The sequence below is a fragment of the Haemorhous mexicanus genome, chromosome Z, assembly GCF_027477595.1.
Source record: "Haemorhous mexicanus isolate bHaeMex1 chromosome Z, bHaeMex1.pri, whole genome shotgun sequence".
Classification (NCBI taxonomy): domain Eukaryota; kingdom Metazoa; phylum Chordata; class Aves; order Passeriformes; family Fringillidae; genus Haemorhous; species Haemorhous mexicanus.
This window is the reverse complement of record NC_082381.1, coordinates 75135065-75158337: the sequence shown is the minus strand read 5'-3', so window position 1 is coordinate 75158337 and position 23273 is coordinate 75135065. Positions and strand designations below refer to the sequence as shown.

The following is a 23273-nucleotide window of genomic DNA, read 5'->3' as shown; positions in this document are numbered from 1 at the left end:
AACAAAAGATTGCTGCAGGTGGCTTAAACTCAGACACTGTCACTTTCTGACTGTCAATGGAATTGGTTTCACATTCTACACCAGTACATGTGATCAGATTCAAGTTTGACTTTGTTGACTGTTTGACTTTGTTATGAAGAATAGTTGAGACACTATTCCAGTCAGGGGAGTAAAGGGCCAACCAGAGCTTCTGTATGAATGACTTCCTCAATCTTAGGCCCAGGCATTCATCTTCTACTTGATGGTGGCTTTCAGTGTGAACATATGCTGAACCTTGCTGCAGGATTTTGTATTAAAGCACTTTACTGACTCTGTACCTTCCTACTGTATCTCCAAATTACCATAGAAATGTAATAATTATGGCTATCAGCAAGACTTTTCTCTCACACTATATCGTTCACTTAATAACATTTAAGAAACAATCAGTTGAATAAATAAATGGATTAAATCTTATCTGTCTCTGTCAGGCAAAGGATACAGTACTCATTTAATATGATAAACAGAGCCATATCTCTTCTTCCAAAGCTGGAATCCTATAGCTTAAGTTATATTTAAGAGAGCACAAACTGTGTGCTAAATCAGTAGCACTCAGGAAGTTGAATTGTCTGACCATAAGGAAGAGAAAGAGACTGATCCTTTTTTTGACAGGATTGCTGATATCTCTGTCCTATTTCATCACTGAAGAAAGATTCAATCATAGACCAGGATAAGTCATGTATTGGCTACCAGTTAATAAGAGCAATGAAGATAGTAGTATTAGTATTAGTATTAGTAGTAGTATTAGTAGTAGTAGTAGTAGTAGTAATTGTAGTAATAAAAATAACAACAGCAGCAACAATAATAATACTAATGACTCCTTTCCTCGAGTGCACCATGGAAAAGGAAGGAAAGAGGCAAGTATATTTTCATTTGCAACGTATCTTGTGCATGGTTGTTGGTAAAGTTACCAAGTTATCCTCAATACATACTTCCCTTTTGAGCCTAATTAGTAAATTTACTAATGTTTGTGCAGTTTCAGGGGAGACAAGGGTTATCGTAACACTACAGGATCACAAGCTCGCTGTGTCATGTCCTATGTGGAACCAGACATGAGAGTTGTCTGTTTGTGATTTTGATGACAATATGCTGCAGACATCAGTACTCTAAGTTCCCTCAGTGAGCTATTTATTAATCTTGCTGATACATGTAAAAGAAGGAAAAAACATAGGTAATTACCTTAAGTGGACAAGAAATACACTGCACATAGCAGTACAGAAGTAATGCATGTTTTTGGAAACATGGGCAAGAGAAACTTCAAGAGTATCTCTAATGCAGGAAAAGATATAAATTATCTGGACATCATGTAAACAGCGGGAAAAAAGATATCAATTTTTCATTACACTCACTGAATCACCCAGTAATGTGCACTCACAGCCCACAGAACCAATGGAATCCTGGGCTGCATCCAGAGCAGTGTGGCCAGCAGGTTGAGGGAGTGGGTTCTGCCCCTCTGCTCTGCTCTGAGGCACTCTGAGGTTGAAATCTCACTTGGAGCACTGTGTTCAGCTGTAGGCATCCCAACATAAGAAGGACACAGAACTGCTGGAGCAAGTCCAGAGGAGGCCACAAAGCTGATAAGAATGGAGCACCTCCTCTACAAACACAGGCTGAAAAAGTTGAAGCTGTTCAGCCTGGAGAAGAGAAGGGTGTGTGGAGACCTCATGGCAACCTGCCAGTAGCTGTAGGGGGAATACAGGGAAGCTGGAGAGGAGCTCTTTGACATAAGCTACAGTGATAGGTCAAGGAAAAATGGGTACGAACTGAAAGATGATAAATTTAGGTTAGATGTATGGAAGAAATTCTTTACCATGAGTGTGGTGGAGCAAATTGCCCAGGGAGGCTGTGGATTGCCCCAGTAGTGGAAGAGTTCAAAGCCAGGCTGGGTAAAGCCTTGAACAGCCTGGTCCAGTGGGATATGTTCCTGCCCATGGCAGAGGTTCCTGGGATTAGATGATCTTTACAGTCTATTCCAGCCCTTAACATTCTATGATTCTATTCTGCATTTATGAAATAGCACACAGTGGCACAATAAAGGTCCTGGTGAGGAATTTCAGGAGTGAAAATTATTTTCATTTGTACTGCAGTAACTCAGAAATCATTACTCCCTTATCAATTACTTCAGATTTAGTCACAGTTTGTTTCTTTTGCCTTTCACAGGAGCATGTTTTTATAAACTGTTGAAGTAGACAAAGGACAAACAGAGTTTTTTTTTCTGGGATTGAGAAGTTAAAATACAAAAAGTAGGTATGAGATGCACTGTGATTCATTAAAATATTCTAAACTTATTGCAAGAAAGCTTCCATATGGTTAAACACGAGATTCAAAAGTTTGGGAGGTAAGGGTAACTATGAATCATAATTTATATGTTGAAAGCCAATTAATTTTTCATCTTCTATTTTTTGCTAACAGTGCCATGGGAAATATTTTTTCTTTGCTTCTGTTACTTGAAGTTGCACTGAAATTTTTTCAGTCAAGGATCTTTTTCTGAAAAATACCATCAGTATCAACACATTGACTAGCTGGAGCAGAAAGTGTTGCATGTTACACTTTTCTTTCACCAATTTAATAGGAAATGAGGAAGATGAATTTTGCTCCACAGTCTAACTTAATGGACTAAATAATGATACTTGATACTTCAAAAGAAGGGTTGTTTTCATACATTAGTTTCAAGATCACTCCTTGAAACAGTTACTGTTTGTCTGAATAGAGACAGCCAGTTACAGGAAGGGCATGAACTACAAAGTAGTGCTCCTACTTCTAAAACTTGCCAACCTTTTGTGAACTTAATAACCTGAAATGTCTTGAATAAAGTCTAATACAAAATATAACTATTTTTCCAAAATTATTAGTACATGCTCTGCTTCCTAAACCCCTTTTATCTTTCATCAATCATGCTTCCTCTAAATTCATTGCTTTTTTCCACTGTATAAAACTAGGTGGATTCAAATACAGGAAGGGTCTGGAGCATTTGGTTGTTTTTAGTGTGGAGAAAGTGGCCTCACAGAAACAAAAAATTAAAAATACTTAGAAATGTTAAAATCATTTTTGTTTCGGAAGTATACAGCACAAAATCAGAACCCGTAATACGACAGATATTTTTCTTTTTTATTTTTATTGTGCAGTACAATTTTAGGTTAATAAAACAAACAAAGACAATACTTTTATTCTCTAATCCCCACATTTTATTATTTTTATTTAAATATAACATACTATACATTGTTGCTCAGTGATTTTGGTATCCCTTTTATTTTCTAAACCCCTCCCCCTGTTTTCCTTTTACTCAGGAGACTGTTATGCTCAGGGTGACAGAAAACAGAGCTTATGGTTGAGGACCTGGGATACTCTAATATCTGCAGTTTGCTCCCACTATAGTGGGCGTTACAGTATACCAAACACACAGGAATCATTGATTCCTTCAAGGGTTTTTTATTTTGGTTAATTTTCAGAAACCACTCTTCATGTCACAAATGGCTCCTGGCTCACTTTGGGAAAGTGATATTTCCTGATCTTGTCATTTGAGCAGCATGGTGTTTTGAGTACTATGATAATATTTATGCATAATCCTCCCCTGACCAAGTCATCTAGGTAAGTCTGTAAGAAGAGAATTTAATTTGTACCCTAAATGTTCTTTAAGTTGTCATTCAATACTGCATTCATCCAACTCATACTGAAGGTTCAGTATGGGTGGTCCATTATGTCTTGTCAGTTTTAATTACTGATTACAAATTTAAACAACAGAGACTCACTTTTATCATGGTAGTTCAGTTTTGCTGTAAGCTGCAATTACATTTAAAATCTGAAATTCTTATTTCTCTTTCTAGAAAAATGTCATTTGTGAAGAAGAAAACTGGAGCTAAAGTACCATGAAGTACAACATCAGCTATCAACTAAAAATATGTTGTCTCTCAAAGAATTCCTAGTTTTAAAACAGCTGACTTTATTTAAGGACAGGAAATATAATCTGACCATTTTTTATTTTATGGGAAAGCTTTTTTTTTTTTTTTCTTTTTTTTTTTTAAACAGCTAATATTTAAATAACAGATTAAGATTGAAGTGCTGGTTAAACATTGACTTAAATAAGTTATAGAAGATTCCAACAACACCAGCCTTTATAGAGGTTAAACATTCTCAAAAAGACACATTATGCAAGGCTCTCCTTTGTACCAAAATACAGTCTCCAAACAATAAAAAATAAAACCAACTTTTTCACAACGAGAAATATTGAAGATAAACTGCAGCATCAATATAATCTTATAGTTATCAGTTAAAGTATTTAAAACAAAATAATATTATACTACTTTTGTTTCTTACTAAAGACACTGCAAAGGCTTATTTATTTATTTAGTGGAATACAATGTGAAGACAGTGGTACAAATTGTTTGATGTACTGTTTTCTATTTATCTGCTCTAACAAAATGAATCTCAATATGGTTACACTGGTGAGCTATCCAGAGCTCTCTAAAATTACTGAGTAAAGCAAAATATAAAACAAACCTTATGTACCTTTAATTGAACAGACTTCATATTACGCTTAACTTTATTATACTGCAGTTGCTCAAGTTAAGCCACGGGACGAGTAACACTTCATAAAAATGTGCTGGATATTATGTATTTTGAGCCTTCAGTTACTGTGATGGTTATGAAAGGCATGCTAAAGCTGGAAACCAGCACAGCTTTTCAGTTGGCTCTCATATATAATATACACGTGAGTAATAATCTCTGAAAAATGCATGAGCATGATTTTGGATCGCAAGAGGATGATTTTGGTCTTGCAGCCCTTAGCTAAATATCCCTCCCACTATATGCCTCTGATTCTTCAAGCTGGTACCAAAGGCAAATGGGTTGAGTAAGGTAAATCAATTGAGTAAGGTGTGCAGGACTGTGTGGCCTTCTTGCTTACCTTTCAGTGGCCAAACGCTAGGCTTAGGAATTACACACTACTGATTTATTTTACACTCGCAGTCTCAGTGATTTTAACAGGGCTGACCACATCAGGGTTCCAGCCAAATGTGTGCTGCAGAATATCACACTGATAGCAGTGTGTTAGATCCTAGCTCCAAACTGAAATCAAAGTCAGGTGAATATACACAGAGATGCATTGACACCCAAGTACAGATGTGGCTCCTTCTCTCAATTTCAAAATAGCAGAAAGACCCTTTGAACAAAGTATTTCTTGAAGGTTTTTCTTGAGTGCTGAAAAGTACAAAAATTTCTCCAATATAAAGACACTCAATACCATAAATCCAAGCACTGCTTGTTTGGTCTTATGCTTAAGTGCAAGACAGTTTAGGAAAAAATGGAGAATACACTCTAAATTCTGCCTTTAAAGCCTTGTCTAATTCTCTGAGTACTTCTGAGGTTCTGACATTTTAGTCAACCTCTCTGTGAAGTACTAAGACAAAGGGAAAATAAGAAAGAAGCAAATGAGGAAACATTTCAAATAAAAAAAGATATTTAACATCCTATTAAATAAATAACTTAGAGAGAAATAAAGAGAAATGAATTTAGGACATACAAGCAAACCATACTATTCATTTTGTTAGAACAGTTATACACTACTTTGCTTATCCTATCCATTCGTCCACAAGGCTTCTCCAGAAATGTCATTATTTGTGCATATGACCCAAGTGCTTCCAGTAAATGCTTGTGTGTCTAACTGTTCATTGAATCATTAGGCTTGAATGAGCAATTAAGGACTTTGATAAGAGTTAGTATTCCATAAATAGCATTCCCCATGAAGATCACGCAACAGATTGTCTTATGTCCATCAAGGTCTGTTGCAGTGATTAAAAAAAAAAAAAAAAGTTCACACTGGCAATAAATTCCATCCCCTTTGATCCAGCTTCATTTTGATTATAAGATACGACAACGAACTAAATAAAGGTATTTCGTGTGCCAGCAATAAGTACAAAACCTTCAAAGGCTTCCCCTGCTCTCATTTCAAACATGCAGATGTCTGTGCTACTTCTCCGCATCTACTTTTTAAGAGAATTACCAAATATTCTTGACATAACAGCCTTTGGTTCAACTGCGTCAAAAAAAGTTTGTTCATCTACGACATGACTACCATAGGAAGAAAGTGAGCTGAAGTGTTTTTCCTTCTTGTTTTCTGTCCTCTCTTTGTGGTTCCCCTCCCATTCAGGGCCACAAACATTTGCCTTCCATTGTGCTTCCAATTTAAGGATGCATATGTGTTATATCCATTTTCTTCTATTCTTTCCTTCAATTTGCAATCGCTATTAAACTCCTTCTGTTAAAAGAAAAAACCCACAGATTCAGAACAAACATAGTATTTCAGCATGCTGAAAACAAATACTTTTTAAAATGTTTCAAATATTGTAGTCTTTTGTATGTGATGCTCTTTTAGGATTCCACAGTGTATTTAAATAAAAGTTTCACGGCATATAAAGCATCATCAGTTAGACTGCAAAAAGTGAAATTAAAAAAAGATATAATTAATAATTCAATGCATAGATATAGCAGTTAAATGATGTAATTCATTAAGAACTGAAAATAAGCTTCTCTGTGTTGGAATATGGCAAGAGCATTAAATCAAGGTCTCAGTCATAAACTCAAAAGCATAAGGAAGGAATCTTGGAATCATAAATCACATTTCATTTCTTAAAAATATAACTCTTAAATACCTTGCATGAGATTATTGATACCATATCTTAAACAAATATTAATGGAATAAGACTATTTCTTATATAAAGTAAGAATCTTTAGACCACACTGGTAATGAAAAGGGGCTTTTTTTTGACTGGTGCAAATCACTGTTATACTGCTATCACAACTGATATGGGGCCTATTCACTTGGCTGACCTGAAAAGAAGCTTAGCCTAAAAAGGAATCATGTATGATCCCATATCTTATTGACTAAACAAGGTTGGAAGTAATTTTATGTATGGGACCAGGGATTAAGATTTTCGATTTTTTAAGGAGAATCAGTTGTCAGGCTGTTAGAATGAATCAAAAATACAAGCCTGTGGAAGCATGTAGGGGACCCTACTTATTTTTTATACTGTTAAATGTAATTTTACGTAGATACACTTTTCTATATAGAAGCCAAGAATAGTTCTTTTCATAAACAAGTAATTACTATCTTTAAAACCATCCAATTTTAACAGACTACTTATATTGCTTTTAGAATGCTTTTAAAAGTGGGGTGTTTGAAACATAATTAAATTAAAATGAAAAATCAGCATTTTGTTTTTCCTGCATTTCAGAAAATAATATGCCATTGTACAGCTCAGGGAGAAGCAGGTCAGAATCTCAGAGTATGATACACTAACTACATGCACTATTCTAAATGTGATCATGAACAAGACAAGAAATAAGTCTGAATAATAAATCAAGTTTTCTGTTATTGAAATCAAGTTAAATATATTTTCCATACCTATTTATCTAAATTAGAATTTTTTATCTAGTTAATGATAAGGACTTTGATCCAGTGAGAATTTTGTGTGAACAGTTTGTTTCCCTTAGTTGCTGCTACAACTATTGAAGAACTGCTTGATGGAATTGCATACATTCAAATTAAATTTGGCTCCCAAAGTGCTCTTTAATTTCAGGATTAGTTGTTATTTGAACAGTGATCAGTGAGGAAGACACTATCAAGGCAAGAATCTTTATAAGACTGCTCTTGGCACTGCCTTCACCACAAAGCGGCCATACAGATAATTTACCAGTTATTTTCTGTAATATGTCACCTCTGGGATCAAGGTATTAAAAAGGGAGGTGCTCATCAATCACAGCTCTAAACCACAGTAACTTCTCTTACCTGCCAATTTGTTAAAGAAGCTTAAAGAAGCTAATTTTTTGCGAGTATTTCCCCCCTCATTCTAACCATGATCAGTCAAATGGAAAAGTATTTGCATAACATAGAAAGAGCTTTGCTTGTTTTCCTAGATGCAAAATTGTACTCAAATCCAACTTATATTTCTGTTCTTAGATAACAGAAAAGATGATGTTTTGATGTGCTTAAGAAGTCTTACTGGCAGGGGTCTGAGTGCTACACAGGACTGCTTTGCTCAATTCCAACAAATTTCAGTATAAGTCTGCACCAATGTCTATTGTGCATGTGCTCAAGGGTGTTTTTACAATTTTTATTGGTTCTGGTTTTGGTATTGGTATCCATCTGCAAGCTGCCACACTGTAGTAATATGAGGCTAGCTGCAAGTCCTGGGATTACTGGAAAAATAGTAACAGAAGCATTCTTGAAATTGCTAAAGTATTATGGAATTGGTTTTGATAAATCATTATGTTGTGATTTTATGATGTGAATATTGAAAAATTATCTCAGCTGGAATTAAAAAAAAAAGGCTTCCCACATTCGTATCTTCCTGTCAACACTATTTCTAATACACTATGAATTACCGAATCTTATGGCAGCAATTTCCATCTATGGTACATGAAAGCTGCTTCGATGTCTTTTGTACATATATAGTGTTGGGACAGACTCTAAACAGACTCTCACCACACCAGGCAAGGCTGACAGCTGGGGTAAGAGAGTCTGGCTTGGGCTTTGGGATGGACCATCACAAATGATTGAAGTGCACAACTGAGATGTGTGAACTGAAGGTGTTGATCTATGCCAAAACCTTCACCTACGTACAGAAGCATACCCATGATCAGTGTAACTCAGTACACAGTTTTCTCTCTCAATAAGCACTGATCATCCTGTATTTCTGACCAGTATAAATCTAGAAATTAAGGCTACATTTACAGAAATATAAGAAAAATGTCCTTCGTTTTCTCTCTCCTAATGTGATTCTTTGACACTGTTGCAGAGTTTAGAAAACCAGATGTATGTGCCTAGCCACAGTGTAGGTGAGGGAGGCAGTGTATATAGTTTGTGTGAACTAAACACACTCTGTGGAAATTTTTCCTTAAGAAAGAGGGCGAAGTGACAAAAGGCCCCTTGAGTCTCACTTGAGATTACCATTACTTCATTTTTTCAGCAGAAATAGGAGGTTTGCCTACATTGCTCAACCATAAATTCAGTCCCTATATGTGACATCCTTTCTGTAAAGCATATGGATGATCTGAACATTAAGCAACCTGCAGAATGGCTCATAACCTTTCCAGGAACTGGAACAACATTGCAAAACTGCAAACCAAACCAGATGTGATACCAGAACAATCTGGTGTTTGTGAAATCATGGGGATGTGTGAGGATACATTTGAGTTTAGTTGTTAGATTTATAGATCATATCACTTTCTATTAAAAAATATTTGCTTAGTTTTTGAGTTTCCTTGGGTTGGTTTGTTTTTGTTTGGTTGATTACTTTTAGGCATTGATGTTTGGATTTTTTTCCCCTGAAAGTATCTGTAACCCCGAACTTACACCAATGCAAATTAAGTATTTATGGGCAACATTCAAGTGTTACCTGAATTCTGCTCAGATAAGTCTTAGCTGCTGAAATTTCAGTTCATGTCTCTCTGTACTGTCCATAATATTAATCATTAGTCAATATAGTCAATTTAAAGCCTGATACTCTAGGAATCATCTTCAAAGTTTTAATTTAATGCTTTGGTGAGTTTACTCCATCAGCTCAAGTTTCCGTGATTTCAGTCACCTTTATTCCTCTTTCCCCCACCCTTGAACTTCTGCTAAGTGTGATTGCACAGTAGGAAAAAAACAGTGAAAACAAGCCTTAAAGATTAAATTTTAGAGACCCTCTCTACTGAACACTCCTTAATAAGCAGTGTGACTGAGGCAGTAAGCATGATAAATCCCAGCAGCTATGTTGGTATGACATGAGCTTAGCGAACAACAGGAAGCTTGTGGAGAGGCGTGATCCTGGTTTATCAGAGGATGAAATTTTGATGAACAGCTCATTTCAGCTCTAATTAGTAGCAATACAGAGACAAGCAGTGTTTCAATAGGCAAGGCAGGGAACTGTGCTGACTCCTGAAATCCATTTGGAATGTGAAAAGGTACTTACAGAGCCGTAGACTTTTCCTTTTTTGTTCATGGCTAAATAGTAGTTGCTCTTAATAGACTTAACCGCCACAACTCCAATTTCTACAGATGTTATCTCCAATATGCCTAAAAAATATAAATTGAGCTATTTAATCACTTTGTTACAGGATTTTCTCACTATAGAAAGATAATAAAGCAGGAAAATACAAAATTTACAATATTCAGGACCAACTGACCAAAAAATTCAACAGAAGTATTCTTTAAACCACTGCAAGAATATACATAAATATTTTTTTCATTTAACATGTTTCCTAACCCTGCATTTTACACCCCATGGATACTGAAACAACTTCCTTCTTCCTAGCATAGATTTTACTACAATTTATCAGAAGAGATATTGAAAACATAGCATCAAATTAAATTGATAGCATATGTCAGTAGAATAAAGGATTTTTCTTGGTCTTTAAAACCCTAGGTATACAATTTTTTCCTTGTAGAACATTTAGATAAACTAAGTCTCTTGGTTGCACTGAGCTGATAAATTCACTTTTGGCAAGTGTGTTGACAATGGGGGAAATAGTAAGACCAACACTAATGGTCTTTTAGATATCAGAAATATTTTTCTCTCTTTGTTATAAATATTATTCGCCCCTGCCCCTGGCTTTAAAACAGTCTCTTTCTGTCACATTGGATGGTTCAAGGGACCCGTAATGGGAGATACACCTTTTCATCTCTGTTTTCTGCCCAGGAACATACTGATTTAGGAGTAGGAGACGGCATGCCTGGCTCCAACATTTGTCCTGTTCTCCTGACATTCATGTAGCAATAGTCACATCAATATCCTGGCTAACTCAGTGTGGTACACTGAGGGTGTACCAACAGAGAAATTACAGGAGGGGCAAAACTGTCCTCTGTGATTGGGTTGTGATAGCTTACACATACCCGGGCCATGCCAATGATAAAGGCAGATCAGGGAGTCCATATTTTCAGGGCTCTAATCTGTATTATTCTTAAAATGTTGCTCATTTTCACAACAAAGAAAAGCCAAAGTTGCTTTCTTGTTCTTCTGAGAGAGCATTGTTACAGAGGACTGAGCAGCTCTCCCACAGGACATCTGCTAAAGTAATTGTGCTCAAAATCAGAGTAAAGTGGACTAACTTGTGGATAGCAAACTAATAGGGGGCAAGGATCTGATGCAAACACTGCTACAACACCATGATTGACACCTTTTTTTTTTTGTGTGTGTGTTTTCCATGCCAAAAAGTGATGGGAAGAATTCAGTTAATTCGTTCTGCAGAATTGCATTCTGAACCATGTCTGGGTCCATTTCTAACACGAGTAACATGACAAAAAAACCAAACCAAACCAAAACACAAACAAAAAAGTAAGAGAAATACTGGCCTAACATGTGCCATTATAAATTTTTATGTTGAAAGGGATTAAACTGATTGAGATTTTGCCATACTATCCTTGTAACAGTAACATCATATTAGGCTATTTCAATTAACTGTTTCACTAAGAGCTGAAGGAGAGTAGTGCCTAAATAAAAAACTTGTACGGAATTAACCCATTTTAAATGTCTTGACTTGAACGATGGACATCACTGCTTTTCAGTAAAATGCTTAAATAAAAACAATACAAGTATAATTAATGAAAACATAGTCTGGTTTTTCTGGTAAAGTTTGTTTGCAATTTCATACTCCATTATATTCCTGGTGGAGCAACTGTAAGGAGGTCATGAGGAGAAATGTTAATACATTTATTATATCCATAGCAACTAGCTTGCTTTTAGCTGGTTAAGCTATTTAGTTGTAGCCAAACATAGAAGAATTGTTCCAAATTTTTGTCAGGTTGATAATATCATCACAAGTGATCCTGGATTTATTCTCACTGAGTGTGTTCTGTGTGCTTGAAAGTTGAAAAAGGTGTAATTTTTGTTGACAGTTTTGCATATTCTATCCTCTACTGTATTTTACTTGGGAGAAGTGGATATTTTAATGGATGTTTTTCTTTCAGATCTATTTTATCTTGATCTGTTAACCCTTGGGAAATAGGGACTTAATTTGATACTTTGACACTTTGCTACTCTCTGTAGTCCCCAAGAGTTACCTGCTAGTGACAAGCACAGTTACAATCTAGATTTTGTCTAGATTGCAAATTATTCACTGTATTTAAAGATCTTCCCAACAGAAGAATCTCTAATTTGACAGAAATCTTTTGAAGGCAATAGGAATCTTTTATTGGTTTCAGTGATGTAGGCAAATTTCAAAGATCAGCAGTCACCTACTCATCTGACACGAATCTGCAGGAAAGCCTAAGAACTTTCTAGAACTTTGAAATAATTTAATTTGAATAAAAATAAGTAAAATGCATTTGATGTAGGGGTGAAAATATGCATTTGATTATTCTTGAAATATTATTAAATTCACAGGAATATATTTAAAAAGGAAATTGAGATATACAGTATGAAGCTTAAAACTACAGTGTTTTCCTCTTTCCCCATCCCTTTCTTTTTTATTTTTAAATTTCTTATTCTATTCCCAACAGTATTAACTTTTCATTGAAACTCTTTTTTCTATTCTCTAAGACTGAAGCAAAAAAGGTATTTCAATATGCTTCCTTGCATGCCTCTTGTATCTGATTTTATACCATTGCTTGGGCTCAGGTATTTCCATGCCTAAAGACTTAGGTACAAGAAGATCTCTGAGGTAAATAATTTCCATGATATAATGTGACTTGTAATTATTCTTGATAATAGGCAGTAGAAAAAAAATTAATGTTATTGGGGTAAAAGTCTTAGGAGTTATTTATTCTGGTTTCATGCTTCTTAGGAACTTGGAAGTGAAAATGAACTAATGAAAAAAAAATCAAAATATTCTGGCCTCTATTATTGCTTTAAACCAGATAGCACACTATTATTTTACAGCCATAACTTTGTAAAACCCAACAATTACAACAAATCCCCATTGACCACATCCACTGTAAAAGCATAGCTTTCAATTCCCAAATAATTTCCAATTATAATTAGAAGGATTTCAAATATCAAGATGAAATGTACCCTGTAGCTGTGTATGCACTCTCTTTACAGGTCCCGAAGGCTTTAAACATATTCCCAATAGAACCCAAATGCATTTACCTTAAATAAACTGTATTTTTATAGTTTATAAAAGGGATTATTATACATATTGCAAGGCAACAGAAATCTGTTTGTCTTCTTGCTTTGCACAGAGGGTTTTTAAAACTACAAGTAAAAGTTGCACCTCCTTGGTTATATGTTAATTAAAAATGTACTATATTTTATAAAAGTGCTGATAATACGAAGCAAAAAACCTACACGATATCCTAGAAATGGAATGAAATTATGTCAAGCAATTCTTAGGAAAGGCAATTGGATAGAATATCAGATCTGTTGTCAAGGCAGAAATACAGTGGATGTAAATGTGATCTGCCACAAGAAACACTTGATTCTGGGACCAAATTCAAATTCTTTGCAGTGTGAGACAGTGGTCATTTTCCTGTAGTTGTATCATTTGTGTAAGGAGTTCTTATAAACACTTTTAGAACATCTCCAACAGTAGTTGCAGTCCTATCTATGCAGAAGAACAGGACACCATGCATCTTCCTACATCTTCAAAGATTATCCTGTATAGGCAGCAATCCACAAACAATCCCTCCCCGCTTTGAGTTTTCTTCTTTCTGCAAAAATATTGTAGAGGAAGAGTGAGTTCAGCAGGATAGAATCTGATGATGACTGAGAGCTTGTGAAACCTTTTGGTTTCCCAGATGGTGACAAGAATCTGTAGGGCCCGTGAAGGAAGCTGCAGCTCCTGGTAGGTAGCTGGAGAAGACGGGGCTTTGTGTGGCTGCAGCTAAACTGACTTTTCAGAACTTTGGCTTTTGTGCCCAACAGCGAGTTTCTCTGAAGGGGTACCTTTGTCTGCCACTGGTTTAAGTCAAAACAAGTTGGTGTTCAGGCATAATGTTGAAGACATGGTAGTTCAAAAAGCTGTTCTTAGTAGGGGGCTTGAAAAAAAAGTGGTTTGAAGCAAATAGATTTGTTGGATGTAGTCTTGGAAGGGTGAAGTGCTAAGGTACATGAGGACACTGCCTCTGTTTCTACTCTGTTTCACCAAGTACACCTGCAAGTTGAAAATATCCCCAAATCACAAATTATACTGATATTCCTATATTTACCTGTATTTTGTGATAATGGAAAAAGAAATATGATGGACTAAAAAAAAAAAAACAAAAAACCTAGAAAACTGAAGATGGCAAGCAAGTATTGCCTTTGAAAGCTTTTTCAATTAATGAAAGTGGTTCCACTGAAAGGCAATCTTACAGACTTTGTGCTTGAATTTGAAAGGGAGCTTAAGATACAAATCACACAACCCACAGTGCCACAGTTATGGACAGAAACCTCAAATAATAACCAACTGGAATGATAACCTAAGCTTTGACTTAAAAATTAAAGTTTATTTGAAGTTCAATCAGTTCTGTTTTTAACACTTGATTCTGGATTTTATTAATATTTGATTTTTTTTTTTTGAGACTGCCATCATTCCTATCATAAATCAGAAATTAATGTACTTAAAAACCACAAAGCAATCTGCTAATGTGCCATATTTAGGTCAACTATAGCCAAAGTATCAATATTCCGTGAACTTTTCTGTCCAATGCCCATATCTAATACATTTGGATAAGCCTGAGATATGTATCTAAACTTATAGAAAATTATGGTAACAAAACCTCTGAGCCTTCCTATAGTATCAGCAGTAGTATTAACAAAAGTATCAGCATAGTATCCTATCATATCACCATAGAATCAGGATAGTATCACCATAGTATCAGCATAAGATGTGACATCTCCACAGTACATAAAAATCACTTTAAAGACTAATTATTAGAGCCCATTCTCAGATCCACACAGTCTGTACCAACTTCCTTTTCATCTTTTACTGTTTTTATGGCTTTAATTTCAGAGCAGGGCACGGATGACTCAATCAATGGTTCTCTGTAGACCAAGCAAATCAAAGGGTAGCACCTGGGATGAGAGAACCTCTTAGTGAACAATAATGAGGGCTGTTGGAGGAGTTTAGGTTTAGCTACAAAATTGGCAGGAATCAGTTAGCTAGTCTACATCTGGACATGTAACAGAGGCAATTAATTCAGGATCCCAGCCTACATTTTTCCCTCTGGTCAGTGAAGACAGCCAAATTCAAAGGACAGTTCTAAACACCACCATTCCCTCTATAAAGTTTCCAAAGCTAGATAGGTTAAACTGAAGGAAAGGAAATGCTGGAAGTCACTTTGAGGACACATCTATCTTGTCAGTTATGATGAGTTCAGTTGTTCCCTCAAGGACACCACGTCTGTCACTTTCATCACTAATGCACAAGCATGTCATCAGATTTAGCTGAAGTGCTAGGGAATATAAACATGTTTGCCTTCTTCAGGTGGACTTAATTCACGTTGTTGAGATGGAATGGCTACACATAGAGCCAACAGTACCTGATTCTGTTAATCAGCTCAGATTTCTTGAACTCTGTGTTTTGAGCAAAGATGGGAAGATATAAACAGCTGCATGAATGTTGACAGAAATTGTTGATGTCTGAGCATCTCAGCCTGCTTGACCCAACACTGCAAGATTTGGTAACTTTCAGATTAGACACAGACAGTGTAGGAATACATTATCTGATCTGGTTTTGGGACAGAGAAGATATAAGTGACGACTCATACTAACCAAGGAAGAGCAGTGATTCATATGCCAAGAGAAAAAAGTGGAAAACAAAACACCACAACAGTATAGTACATATGATTAGATGCAGGGTTGCAGTTATCTGATTAGTTCTCTTGACAAAGATGCCTTAAGGAGTTTCAGCCCTCCCTGGCTTCTTTTTCCTGCCTCTGTGCTGAAGTTCACCAACCCTTCAAATGTAACTGTTTGTGGAGCAGCACTATAAACAAAATCATTGGAATGATCTGGCTTGGAAAAAAACTCAATAGAAAACAAATCAGCCCTAAACCCTAAGGACTAAACAATCCAAGTTTTTGCAGTCAGTTTTAGTAGTATATATTTTCTGGACCTTCTAGTGCTCTCTTTTTGGTCTCTTTCCAGATGACTAATTTTTTTGAACTGAGGTGCCCAAGACTGGACCAATGTTCTGACTAAGGCCTGATGGGTACTGACTTGAGCAGAATGACTACTTCATGTGTTTATAAGGAAACTTGGATCCTAATCCAAATCCTAATCGAAACTTGGCAGTCCATGTATGTTTCCATTTTGTAGACAGGACCAGGCACTCAGGATTTCTGCCAAATCTTAAATTTCCATGTCTCCACAGAAACATGCAGGAGAATGGAAAGCTTATAAGTGAGTAGTACAGATCAGTACATTTTCTAAGGGCTGTATGGACCTGCCTGGGTGAAATCCCAAGTTATCTTTGACATTCATGATTACTTTATTCACCTCCTGCATTTTAGCACTTATATAAGATTCAAAGTGAACAACTTTAACTGGAAGAAACTGGATAGAGGTAAGGCTATTCCATTTAATGTCCATCCCAACAGACTAGGGAAGGTTAACAGACAGCTGCACTGTAGAAGAAACAGTCCAAATGTATGGTGGCTGACAGAAGTATCTGTACATCACCTGCAATGTGTCCTTTCCCTCCTGGGGAAGGGAGGAACTCCTACCTGGGTGGAATGTATTGGCAAGAGAACTAATGTGGGGAAATCAGCTAGCAGATACAATACCTGTATTTGCAAATGGGGTGCAAATGACAATTAAATGGAGCCAAACTGTATTTAGACACTGACAAATACAAGCAGATGGAAGTGAGCCAGGGTGCTAAAGCAGTCAGAGTATGCACAAACAGATTAAAAACTCTTACGAGGCATTGTATAGGCTTTGTGGGACAGGAAACCCAGTGTGCTGCAGACGTCCTCTGCAATTTATCTACCAACAATCTTTATCCAAATGAAAAGTTTGTTGTCTGCTGCTGTCTGACACATACTGTGGCTGTTCTATCTAAGGCTGCTAGATCAACAACTAAATGGGACAATTGTTCTCTTTTATCAGTTTTGTTTCATTTTGGACCTCATTTGTCCTTATGGTGGATCTTGAGTCCTCTTTGTGCAAGAAAACAGAACTGGAAAACTATGGTCTGTTATTTCCCCATCTCAAACACTTATCTTATTGTGGAAGGTAGGAGACAGAAGCATAACTACCTGCATAGCTATCACAAGTCTTGGCAGTGTGCACTGCACTGCCTGTGGCAGGTAGGACCTTCTCCTGAATCTCTATGGCCATAATAACTTAGTAATGGGGGAAAATAGAAAAAAAAAATCACAAAATTCGAAAGGCTCCTCTTTAAAATACCATTAAGAACAGTTTCTAGCAGTATTCTGCTACTGCTATGTTTCTCTGGGAAAAAAACAATGTTTTAGTGTTTTCCCTGCAAATCAGAAAGTTGCCAAACACACTAATCCCTAACATCAATTAGTTGTTGGTTCTAATGGTTTATGTCTGTCTTTGCCTCACACGGGAAGAAGGAATCCATGGTATTTTAAAATATGGGATCCACATGTTTATAATGAAAGATTACCCCTGGACAGCTATAATGATCATTACTTTTCACATAATTATATTTGGTGGTAGTTACTCATCAACACTTTCAGCAGTTTTCTTCTGCAATGCCACAAATATTCCTAATGTTACTTGATCATAATAATCACTTTTTCAAGAAAACTTTATAAGGACTCTGGGAACAGAATGACTATCTGAGAAGTGTAGATTAGGGCAGTTGTATGGTATGGGTAACCAGTATTTAGAAAATCAATGCAAACTGTATTTCACTGTATCTAAAAATTCCTTAAAATTCACATCTGTTTTTTGTCCCTCCTGGCTTTTTTTTTTCCCTCCAGAATTTTTTTTTCTTAGCCAGTCTGGATATGATCAAATAAAAGGCAGGCCTCTGACTTTAATACTTATATTTATATAGTTTGGGACAATGTTGTATATGATTTGATGGGTGACTTTCAGTAACTTATAACCTAGTTGGTACTTTGCAAACAAACCACTATCTATACTTTTTCAGACAAACTATTTGTCTGAAAAACAGTCTTGGAGTAAAGAAAGATAAATTAATTGCATGTTGTTACTATATGAGAAGATATTAGGGCCAGCAGTTTTGCAGCTGAAAAAACCATGATGACCTCTGATCACTAGTTTACTCTTTTATCCATTAATTTCTTTTCTTTCTCTGACATAAATAATTTTATGTATTTAATGCATCCTAAATGGCAACCACTCAAAAAGACACCATTCAATAACTGTATTATTCTTGTTACAATGCTATGTGACCCACTTCTCAATGTTTAAAGCTAGTTTTTTTTTCTTTGTCTTACCTATTACGTACATTTCCCTCTTCATCAAAGGTATGCAGTAAAAGCATGTAACAAGGTTTGTACTCTAGCACACATTTGTAAACTATGGCCTGCTACGGTGCAACCTGATATATGTCTTTCACAGTGTTTTCATCTTTAATACTTGACTGTTTCTAACCTGGTTAGACCTGGTATCTTCAGACTGCTAGTACAAACAGTTCTTTTTAAACTTTGATGAGCACTGATAAGTGCTGTCTTCTTAAGCATTCATTCAACACCTCATAAAAAAGCAGGATTACAAAATCGTCAATCTTGCACAGAAACTTAAAAGGCTGATCTGAAGAGCACAATCACTTCACACCCTTCTGCTTTTATTATCTTCAAGTCTCCTTCTATATTATTTCCATCTTCCCTGCTGACATCTCCAGATAACAGCTAACAAGCATGTTTTGCACACAGGATTATGTGATCTAATTGCACATGCTTGCAACTCATGTCTTGTCCTTTTATAAAAACTTTATTTCCCTAGACTGGATTGCTGATATTTTTTGGGGCTCCTTCTCCTCGAATTGTGTAGGTGTGTGCACAAACGCTCACTAAACTATGTTTAGGACATTTAAAATACAATCCACAAGGTTTGATACATTATTTCCAGTTTTTCTGCTCAACGTTCTGTAATTTCTCAGCAGAAAGCACACTCAGCCAACCAACCCCAATCAACCACTCAGCTGACAGTGAGTGTGATTTGTGCTGTCATACCAGCAGAAGCTGTGTCAGGAAATGTGTAGAGAGCAGGCAAAGAATGTCCCATCCTCTGCACATTTCTGTGTCAGGGTCAGAGATACTTTTGCTTACACCACTGCCTAACGCTGCAAAGAGAACCTGTCCCTAGGCCTTTTGAAGAAAACTGTCCAGCAATGATATTCACACCTCAAGGGGCTGGTCTGGTGTGTCCCTGAGAGGGCTTGATTCAATTTTCCTCAGAATGTTACCGCTAGAGACTTCACCTGCATGTCAGACACACCTGTGGATTTTCTCTTCTGAGTGTCTGACATATTGTGAAGGCTGTGTGGCAGCCCACCAGTTTGGTCCTTGTGTAGTCTGATGGCAAGGTCGTGTAGGCACTGCTCTGCAAGGTCTGGCATCAAACTGTTAAAAAACAAAGGAACTGAGACTGGCTTGGTCTTGCTTATATATATGGTCCCTGCAGTGAATTATATTGAAAAATTTATGGAAGTTGCTCCCAGTAGAAAATAGTTCATGCCAAATAAAGCTAGGTGTGAGCTAACATGTGCAGTGTAAAACAGGAGGGCTGGATCCAAAAGCTGCCTTGGGAAATAAGCTATTTGACAGGGTAGACCTGCAGACAGCTTTGGAGACGAGCAGCTGAAGAACAGAGCTGCCATATAATGGGATTTTGCATGTGAATGCAGAAACACCTGAGAATGTCAGATCAATGGTGAACATGCTCCTTGTACAGCCTGTGCACAGACATTAAATGTAAAACTATCTACAACTGCTTGTGCATGACCAACTCAATAATTGTATTCCAGGTTCCATCCATTTTTCTATTTTTCTACAGGCTGTGTATCTGCTGTATAGATGAAAGTAAAAAATGAAGTTCTTGGTTAAAAATAGGGAAAAAAAGTAATTTTTCTTGGGAAAGTAATCAACAAAGTCCTGGTATTTTCTGTCCTCAGTGTATTCATTAATGATTTACAGTAATGCAATGAAACCCCTTCTAATTATACTAAATTATTCAGGGTACTAAATCTGAGGGAAGTGGGAATAATTGCAAAAGACTCTCAGAACCCAAGCTGATAAGGCAATAGAATTCTAGAAAAAATTCTGTGTAGGTGAATGTTGTAAAAGTGATGCACACAGGAAAATAACATTAGGTTTATAAACATGGAATGTGTTACAGAATGGCTTATGGCCCAGCTGCTAGCTCTTGGTCTTACAATAACCACTAAAAAAAATTGGTATTTACTGGAGAACAGTAAGGAATGTTTAGGAAATGAAAAATACAGCCACAAAGTTTAAATCCATCCATGACTTCATTTTAAATGCAAATGCTACCATTGTCTCTTGTTTCATAAAAGAAATAACAGAACTGGAAATGCTACAGGAAAGAGCAACATACATGATCAGAAATAGTGGTTAACTAATATTTTTGAGGAATACCTAAACTAATATTTGAGGAATACCTAAACCACTGGGCTTTGCAGAGTGGAACAGAAATGGCTTCAGTAGCAAAAATCTGTAAGACTAGGTAACTTTGAGAAAATGAAAAAGGAATATAGACTATGCACTGAATCTTAAATGGAATTATTGGCCAGAAAACAACACTTTAATGTTTAAAACAAAAGATTTTTTTTTTCACACTTGCAGATTACGGCAATCATTGTTAGGATGTCAGTTTACCTCAACTGAGAAGCAATCAGAGCAATTAATTCCAAAAATATGTTCCTAAGACAAGTAAATCAATATCATCATTAGTCTCTGAGCTGCATACTGATGCACACCAGGGAAGTATAGCAGGCAGTTAGCACTGTCTGCTTGTTCTTCTCCTCTTGGGGCTTCTCCCACTGCTACTGTCAGAGACAGGAAACCAGACTGACCTTTAGTCTGAAGTTGTGGAGTCACCCTTTAATTCTTACATATACATTCCCCCATATAGAGAAATGAAAAAAAGCAGAGAAGCAGCCCGCAAAGACCAGTCAGGAGCAAATTTCATTAAATCTAATCTGATTTTATAACAGTGTAACAGGTCACGTCATGAAAATGGCTATGTAGTTAAGCTTTTGACACAACCACATTACATTATCATAAATGCCCTAGTTTAATATAAATTTAAGTAGGATGAAAAACAGGCTAGAAAACTGTATTTAGCCAATTGTTGCCAGTGATTCACTGCAAAAATGGAATTAAGTGTTGAGGAAACACAAATGCAGGAAGAAGAAGAACAAGATAACTATTTTTCAGAAAAGTTTCTGAGTGGTTACTGGTGTACAATGTGACCTTGAGGGAGGAACATGAAAAGTGAAAAGCTTCCTGACACATCTAAACATGTTGAAAATGCAAAAGAAAATCTTTCCATACTATCCAGCATTTGGAAGGATTCATCTGAGTTCTATGCTTGTTTCAAGGTAGCCTAAAGAGGGCAACCAGCATAGTGATAGGCATAGAAAAACAAGATAAGTAATTAATTGAAAGTTAAATCAAGTTTATCTTAGGAAGAGGAGAGTTAGGAGGAAAAAGTGCAACAGTAACTTTCAAGTACTTCAAAATTTCTGGGAAGAGGAGGAATATTCCATGAAAGAGACCACAGAAATAATGGGCTCAACTACACAGAAGAGTAAGGGAGGATGTTAAGAATAATAAGACTTTAATAAGGGTGATAAAAACTCTCTTTATTCATTAAAGATACTTTGGAGTGTGTGTAGACTTTAAGAGCAGGTGATAAAAGTGTCCAGCTGAGTTAATGATAGATATTTTGTGGGACAAGGGGATGTACCACATGATCTCTTGAGAATGCTTCCAAGCCCATAAAACTCTGTTTTCACACACGGGAAGCCAATCAAGTATTTCTGAATATGCTGGACTTGCTACACTAAAGAGCAGTATTTCTTACAGTATTTTCATTTCAATGTACTTACAGTGTGCATGGTGTGCTGCTGATTTTTCACTACAAAGGAACCAGTTGTAACTACTGTATGATATTTCTGGTTAGTTCACTGGAATTCCAGAAGTGCAAAGAAACTCTAAAAGACCTAGGCAGCAGCAGAAGATGGTTCAGATGTAGTGGTAGTCCTAGGCAGTAGCGTTGTCATTCACATTTTGCTCACAAAAAATTCAAGACCATAATTTTTTCACATTGCATTGTCTTCATAGATTATATATACTTTGGATACTTGCCTCTAAATTGTGAGATTTATGTCCTTTATCCCTATGTTCTTCATTTGCTTATTTTGTGCTTATGAGCTGATCAAATCCAACATTAACCATATTTCCTTTTTTGCTTTATTAGATAAATAAATCAAACTGCAGACTCAAACACTGCAGTCAGTGCTGTTTATACAAGAGGCATTGATTTCTGTAAATAAGTAATAATTGACAACTGTACTAGTCCTGTTAGACTGAAATGTGAAGGGACTTCTACTTAAAAACAAAATTAAAAATGTGTTTGAATACTGGTAAATCCTAGAGAACCTGTGATTCACTACATGAAATCGGGACTCCCAGCTGCAGCTCCTACAAGAATTTCTAATTTGTGGGTCTCCTTTTACAAATCAGGCTCACAGACAGCAAGTATCCTACAAGGCAAAGCATTTAGTGAACTAACCACCTATGAAAATTTGATTCTTAATGGCCATTTTTTTCTGCCCACCTCTATAAAATTACTTCTTATTTCCTATTCTTTACTTTCCAGTGCCTCTTTTCATCCTGAAGTCCACACTGTAATCTCCTCCCCCTCCTTGCAGACACTAACAAAACAACTTGATAGAAAAAGATTAAGTTGAAACAGGCGACTAAGGATCACAGTGGCTTCCTTTAATCTCTCAGTCTATTTATTTACTTTACATATTTTGCTGTTTTAAACATTTTGAACCAAGATCACGCTTGGGAGCTCCTTGCTGGTTTTAAACTAGCACAATTAACAACCATTACAATACTGCTGAATCTATTGTCATGCATCTGCTCAATCATAATCCACTTCCATGCAACTACACAGCAGTTGAACTGCCTGACTCCACTCAGTCCCACCAGTTACATTCTCAGCTGCCTATGAAAGCACAAAAGCCTTCAGAGAGAGCAAAAGATAAAAATCTGGAGGGAAAGATAGAAGAAATTTTTCTGTCAGGATAAAAATTATATTCCTAATATTTTCTGACATAGAGTAACATAATTTGAAACTGTTTGT

The 23273-nt window shown here is 36.3% G+C and overlaps 1 protein-coding gene across 4 annotated transcripts in view; it reads right to left on the bottom strand.

The window, feature by feature from the left end:
* Positions 1 to 3125: 3125 nt before the first annotated feature.
* Positions 3126 to 23273, bottom strand: part of FGF10 (fibroblast growth factor 10) — a 60506-nt gene continuing 40358 nt past the window's right edge. For all 4 annotated transcript variants that reach the window (XM_059837101.1, XM_059837100.1, XM_059837099.1 and 1 more), the window contains exons 3-4: positions 9987 to 10090; positions 3126 to 6289 (exon numbers count right to left, since the gene is read on the bottom strand). In XM_059837101.1, coding sequence (XP_059693084.1) covers positions 6092 to 6289; positions 9987 to 10090 — 302 coding nt within the window. In that variant the 3' untranslated portion in view covers positions 3126 to 6091. The remainder of the gene's footprint in view (positions 6290 to 9986; positions 10091 to 23273) is intronic.